This window comes from Carassius gibelio, chromosome B2 (genome assembly GCF_023724105.1).
Source record: "Carassius gibelio isolate Cgi1373 ecotype wild population from Czech Republic chromosome B2, carGib1.2-hapl.c, whole genome shotgun sequence".
Lineage (NCBI taxonomy): Eukaryota > Metazoa > Chordata > Actinopteri > Cypriniformes > Cyprinidae > Carassius > Carassius gibelio.
Window position 1 is genome coordinate 3,887,995 of NC_068397.1, and position 7,008 is coordinate 3,895,002.

General features: G+C 38.1%; 1 protein-coding gene across 4 annotated transcripts in view; it reads left to right on the plus strand.

Annotated features, from left to right (window-relative positions):
• The window catches only part of LOC127950965 (GREB1-like protein), a 52,170-nt gene extending 45,866 nt beyond the window's left edge, over positions 1 to 6,304 (plus strand). For all 4 annotated transcript variants that reach the window (XM_052548439.1, XM_052548438.1, XM_052548441.1 and 1 more), the window contains 7 exons: positions 591 to 795; positions 1,603 to 1,775; positions 1,859 to 2,061; positions 2,156 to 2,297; positions 2,923 to 3,123; positions 3,369 to 3,507; positions 4,494 to 6,304. In XM_052548439.1, coding sequence (XP_052404399.1) covers positions 591 to 795; positions 1,603 to 1,775; positions 1,859 to 2,061; positions 2,156 to 2,297; positions 2,923 to 3,123; positions 3,369 to 3,507; positions 4,494 to 4,657 — 1,227 coding nt within the window. In that variant the 3' untranslated portion in view covers positions 4,658 to 6,304. The remainder of the gene's footprint in view (positions 1 to 590; positions 796 to 1,602; positions 1,776 to 1,858; positions 2,062 to 2,155; positions 2,298 to 2,922; positions 3,124 to 3,368; positions 3,508 to 4,493) is intronic.
• Positions 6,305 to 7,008: the final 704 nt, after the last annotated feature.

Genomic DNA, 7,008 nt, shown 5'->3' on the forward strand with positions numbered 1-7,008 from the left:
GTATTTTAAATACATGTATAAAATAATATTAAAAAGTACAGAATATCTGTCAAATGCACAGTTTGCTCAATTTACCAAAAAAAGTAAAAAACAAAATTCAGAAATGTAAAAAATAATACACAGATAAAATACACCAAATATGCAAAAAATATGTGTAAAACATGAAATATACAAACAAATGTACAAAATACATAGTATTTTGATGCATAGCAATGGACAAAAGGTAAAAGATACAGACTACGTATTTAAAATGCACAAAATATACAGAATATTTAAAAAGTTAAGTATTTTAAAAAAAAAGAGTACACAAAATACACAAAATGTGCAAAAATCTTTTTTTAATAAAATATGAAAAATAGTTCAAATACACAAAATATACAAATTGATTTTGTATAAAAATATAAAAAATATATAAAAATATAAAAAATATAAATATAAAATATTTGCATTCTATATAATACAACAAAAATATATACATACAATATAAAATATTTGACATACAGTTCAATATTTTAAAGTAGTTGAACTGTACAAAATACAGAATAATCAAATGTCTGAAAGTGACCGTGGTGCTCTGTCTGCTGACTCAGGAGTCTGGCACGCTGAAGAGTCCCATCTTCACCCCTACCACGGGCCGCCAGGAGCACGGCCTGCTCAACATCTACCACGCCACGGAGGGAGCCCAGCACCTGCACATTCTGGTGGTCAAGCAATATGAAATGCCTCTCTACAGGAAGTACTGGCCCAACCACATCCTCCTGGTGCTCCCCGCCATGTTCAACAACTCCGGAGTGGGTGAGTGATGATGAAGAAGAAGACTGTGTGTTCATTACTGTGACCGAAACAACTCTAATGCTATTCTAATGCTGTTTCTCTAACAGCAGGCGTTTAGATTGTTCCAGAAATAATAATAAAGATTGTTGCCTAAATTTACTTTTAGCAAATGATAGTACTTTTAAGAAGTAAATGAAATACTGTAATTGTGCTGAATTAGATAAAATAGTATACTATTTTAAAAATGCACGTTTGTCATCAGCCACTGCATGACAGTAATTGTTGTTTTTTGTATTTTTATTGCATCCATAATGTTTCCGCAATTGGTTAAAACAAAATAAAAAAAATTGATTTGCGTGATATAAATTCGCAACTGGAAGTAATAAAGTTAGTAAGTGCGAGATATGAACTGCAATTGCAGGACAAAAAAAACTAATAATTGCATGATATAAAAAACTCGCAATTGCAAGTTATATTAAGTCAGAACTGCGTGATATAAACACAATTCTGACTCTTTTCTAGCAGTTGTTGAGTATATTACGGTATATTCTGCAATTTTGACTTCTTTTCTCATAATTGTGAGATATAAACTTGTAAATTGACTTTAAAGTGACTTTTTTCATCAGAGTCAGACTTTGTAACTCAACTGTGAGAAAGTAATGAGTATATTGAAAACTCAGGATAGCAAGCTTATCCCACAATTGCGAGAAAAAAAAACGAATTTGCGAAGTTGCGATATTTTTTGTTGTTGTTGTTGTTATTCAGTGGTGGACACGAGCTTTCGTAGTTGCTCTTGTTGTGACCGAGTGTGTTGATGTGGTGTTTCAGGAGCGGCTCGATTCATGATCAAGGAACTGTCCTATCACAACCTGGAGCTGGAGAGGAACAGACAAGAGGAGCAGGGCGTCAAACGACAGGACGTGTGGCCCTTCATCGTGATGATGGACGACTCCTGCGTCCTGTGGAGCGCCCACCAGCCTGGACCCGAGGGCAACAGGCATGTAATGATACATGGATCCGTGTTCAGATTTGTTGGAGTGTCGTTGTCTAACATCTCTGGATTCTGTGTGTCTCTCTCAGCGAGGTGATGAACGTGTCACTGAAGAGCGTCCTGCAGCACATGGAGGCCACTCCTAAGATCCCTCTGTATGCCATGTGTGGCCTGCGCAAATGGAGCAGTGCTTTGTCTTCTCGAGCACCCACAAGCCCTTTCTCTCGCTGTCACCTGCACGACCTCATCATGCTGAACGTCGACCTCACCCAGAACGTCCAGTACGACCTCAACCGGTGAGTTTTGCACATGTAGTTTAGAGTACTAGACTTTAAAGTCATTAGTGATGCACCAGTAACAGTCTGAATGTGTGTGTGTGTGTGTGTGTAGGTTCACATGTGAAGAGGTGGACTTTAACCTGAGGGCAAACAGCAGCGGTCTCCTGCTCTGTCGGTTCAATCACTTGAGCGTCATGAAGAAACACATCCCCATCGGAGGACATAAAGACTTCCTCATCAAGCCCAAACTCATGGTGAGCTTCAGAAAGGCCTGCTTCAAAATGCTTCATTACATCCAGACGCTAATATTAGCTTGTTAGCATGACGCTAATGGTGACTGCAGTTATTGTATACATTCACTAGTGGGCGCTGTGCAATCATATTGATGCTGGATATCATGCATTTTAAAAGCTTTCTATCATGTCTGTGGAATTTGTGCAATTTCTATAATTTAATATCGATATATTAATCAATAAAATGAGGAGAGTTATAATACCATTCAAAGGTTTGCTGTCAGTAAGGTTTAATTCAAGAAAAGTATAATTTTATTCAACAAGGATGCACTAAATTAAATCAAAAGTGACAGTAAATACTTTTATGTTGTTGCAAAAAAAATGCAAAATAAAAATATTTGAAATAAATGCTGCTTTTTTTGTACTTTGCAAAAAAAAAAAAAAAAATATCAGTTTCCACAAAAACCGTTTTAAACATAGAAAATAATCAGAAATGTTTCTTTAGCAGCAAATCGGGACATTAAAATGATTGCATTATATTAGATCCGATATTTTTTGGATTTGACAGATTTCTGGGACTGTGAAAATGTTCTGACAGTTTGTAAAGAAGGAGTGTAATTGTAAGACTGTGTGTTTTGTGCCGCAGAGGTTGGAGACCCCGGTGCGTGTGTGTGCGTCTCAGTACGTGTGCGCTCCGGACACTGAACACACACTTCTGTCTGCGCCGGCTCAGTTCCTGCTGGAGAAGTTTCTTCAGTCCTGCAGCCACCGGCTCTTTCCTCTGGCCGTCTGTAACAGCGCTAACCCCGTGCTCTCCATAGACAGCTACCTCAACCTCGGCCCACAGGTGCAAATACATGACAAGTCTCACAAATCAAGAGATAGTTCACTCAAAATCAATGTTTCGATTGTTTACTCACCAAACCTCTTACGTATGTGTTTTTCTTGAGCACAAAAGGAGAGCTTTTGAAGAATGTTCATGCAGCTCTTTACATAAAACAACAGCTAGCTATTATTGAATAAGCATCGACAGTCAGAAAATGAAAAGTATTACTTGAGAGACACAGTATTGATGGTTTATTGTGTGTCCAGATTCAGACGTGTTACATGAGCTCCCGGCCGCACTCGGTGAACGTGGATCATCAAGGCGTGATGTTCGGCGGACTGCTGCTCTACTTGTGTGACTCCTTCGTCGTTTCAAGCCTCCTGAAGAAATTCAACTTCCTCAAAGGTGAGGCCGGGTCCCTTACAGCTGGAATGTGAAGAAAAAATAATCTAAAATACACTCACACTGTCAAAAAGTTCAAAAGGTTTGGAGTCAGTCAGGTTTTTTTCAAGTTTTTTTCAGCTTACCAAGGCCGCGTTTATTTGAACAAAAATCTATAATATTATTACAATTTTATATAGCTGTTTTCTATTTGAATATAATTTAAAATGTAATTTATTCCTGTGATGCAAAGCTGTATTTTCTGCATCATTACCGATCATTCAGAAATCATTCTTACACGCTGATAATTGACCCTGGACCACAAAACCAGTCTTAAGTATACATTTTTCTCAACTGAGATGTATACATCATATGAAAGCTGAATAAATAATCTTTTCATTGAGGTATGGTTTGTTATGATCAGACAATATTAAGCCAAGATACAACTATTTGAAAATCTGGAATCTGAGGAAGCAAAAAAATCTAAATATTGAGAAAAATCACTTTAAAAGTTGTTCAAATGAAGTTCTTAGCAATGCATATTACTAATCAAAAATTACGTTTTAATATATTTACAGTAGGAAATGTACAAAATATCTTCATGGAATATGATCTTCACTTAATATCCTAATGATTTTTGGCATGAAAGAAAAATCGATAATTCTGACCCACACAGTGTTTTTTTAGCTATTGCTACAAATATACTCCAGAGACTTGAGACTGGTTTTCTGCTTCAGGATCACATATGATATCTTTTTAATCAGTTTAATGAATCCTTTCTAAATAAAAGGAATCTCACCGATCCCAAACTTTCCCATTTCTATCATCTCAAACAGAAAAGCTTGTTTTTATAACTAAAATAGCTCAATCAAGTCTCTAAATGCTCAGGACACAGTGTAAGCTCGGCTCCACATACACATTGAATATAAGAGTTCATCAGAACAGTGACAGCACATTGTGCTCCTGTGAGGAGATTGAACTCAAGCTCATTTCTGTGGCTGGTCTTGCAGGCGCCACGCTGTGTGTGATCTGTCAGGACCGCAGCTCTCTGCGTCAGACTATTGTGCGTCTGGAGCTGGAGGACGAGTGGCAGTTTCGTCTGCGGGACGAGTTTCAGACGGCCAACTGCAGCGAGGACCGTCCCCTCTACTTCCTCACCGGCCGCCATATCTGACCTCCTCATCTCCTTTTCCCTTCAACCGCTTGGCTGTTTGTTCTCCAGCATCGTAGCTCTCCAACACCGGCTTCTGAAGAGAACCAGACTTGAGATTGTCATCCCTTCAGCACTTCCTCAGACCATGAGGATAGATCCGTTGAAGAAATGACCAATTGTGTTTCCATTTTTATATTTTCAAAAAACTTTGTTTGTTGGTGATTGTGCTTGTCCTAACACAGGAGGACACTGCGAAGGATACGTCCTTCTACACATGATCTCAGGGAATTGTGTTCATGAGACTGCTATTCTTTCTGCTTTATGTACTGCTCACCATTAATGCCGTCCACCAAAGACCAAGGAGCGTTTGATTGGGAAATCTCAGCGTGGTGAAAAGACAAACAATCTTCTATAATCTTTAATCTTGCCAAAGATATCCAAAAAACATTCCTTGCTCCTCAGAGATGTCAGGGACCCAAGTTTGGGCGTCGCAAAGGTTACAAAGTTCAATTACTGATGTCAGCAGCCGCTAATGAAAGCCATTTATGATCTTATTGATTCCGGCCAGAATGATTGTAAATGCCATTTGGTGCATGTCTCAAAAGTGTTAAGGTCATGTTGTTTAAAGTTAGCATCGACTAATCATATTCTTCAGTCAAACATTGCCTTTATTGAAGTAGCTGGGGACGTTTCGGAGTTGCACACTTGTTGACGTTGACACAATCCCAAAAGACGATTAATATCAGTGAAACTGGAAAAACAATGGCCGTTTCCTAATGATAGCTACCTATAGATGGTATGTTTGAGAAGATGAATGTTCTGAATTGTGTTTAGGACTTTGTTTACATTTTAAGAAATGCCGATATTAATATATATGACAGACTTTGGTTTTGGATTCTGGCTAGTTTTACCGAAGAGTCACTTTGAGCCGTATGTGACACGGATCAAACCGTGTCCTTTTGTTTTTCCAACGGCACAAAGAATCTTCCCAGGACCCGTTCGTTTCTGTCTCGGGTGATTTATTTAAAATGAGAAAAATGGATCCCTTTTTTGAGGGATGGTTTTATTTATTGAAAAAGCTTCTTGGACTGATAATCATTGAAATATCAGGAATGCTTTGCTAGGTCAAGTCCTTGAATTCATCACTGAAAGCTTTGCACACAGATGATGTATTAGAAATCAACTAATGTGAAGCATGCCAGACGTATGGTTTACGTTATTATGAACCGACTGGAGCGTTTGGAATAAAACGCACCAGTTCCCATAATGATATTGAATGTAATGATGAAGAAAGCCTGAAACCCACTGGACAACCTTTCGAATGTGTCTCAATCGTAGCTAATTTGATGTGCACATACATGATGCGATTTGCTTCTCACAATCTTTGCATCTTTGCTGTCAGCTGTGAAATCTTCTACCTCGTGATCTACTGCTTTAGTAAACATTTGATTTCACAAAAATGTCGTTGTTGCTGTCGAGATAAATGAATGTAATAAAGTGTTATCAACAATTTATGTGAAACTTTCTGATGTCAAAAATGTGGAAAGCTCTGCTAAACACGTGATCTTTTTATAGTAATCTTGTTCATTGTCATGTGCAGGTTTAGCTAACTGTATACTGTACCGTACTGTGTTGTATCTATTGATGATAAGCTGTTTCTGTAACACAGTCTCATATGTCTGCTGTGTTTATTTGCCGAGTCAAACCATCAATCATTGGCCGATAATGAACCTTGTATACAGTCACCTCTGTGCTCAATATTGCAGGACTCTGTATGAAATCAGAAGTAGTGAACTTTAACCCTGATAAAGCAGCGTGACACATTATCAGTCCACTCAGCTCGTGAAGATATCCTACGATGACTGTCAAGGGTGAAAGCCTGTGGGTGGTTTTATGTGGTTTTCGAGTGAGGAGTGAACCGCAGAGTCCAAAATAAATCTGGCAGGCGGTGTTTTGATGCTTTGCTACATCCTGTTATAGTCAGAAGAGCCCAGATGCCCTACTTACATGCACAAACACACACATATTCACACTGAGATGCAGACATATGCTCTGTTAGAAACAGATAGACTGGCTAATAATATAAGGCTGGATATATACAGTGAATGTATCCTGCAGAAGAAATGAATCATTCGTTTAAAAAACATGCTATGCTACAGAAATGGCATCGGATGGTAATACCGTGGTATTATATTAATTATGTGTCCAGAATGCCTTGTATTTCAAAAAGTGCATGGTGTTTCCACTTATTTTCTTTTGGTGAAACATGTTTTACATAAACCCTCTGGAGTAAACATATATTTTGATGATGTTAAGGTCACACTCATCTTCTTGGTAACTACTTCTCCATCTGGCTAGAGGTTTATAATGAG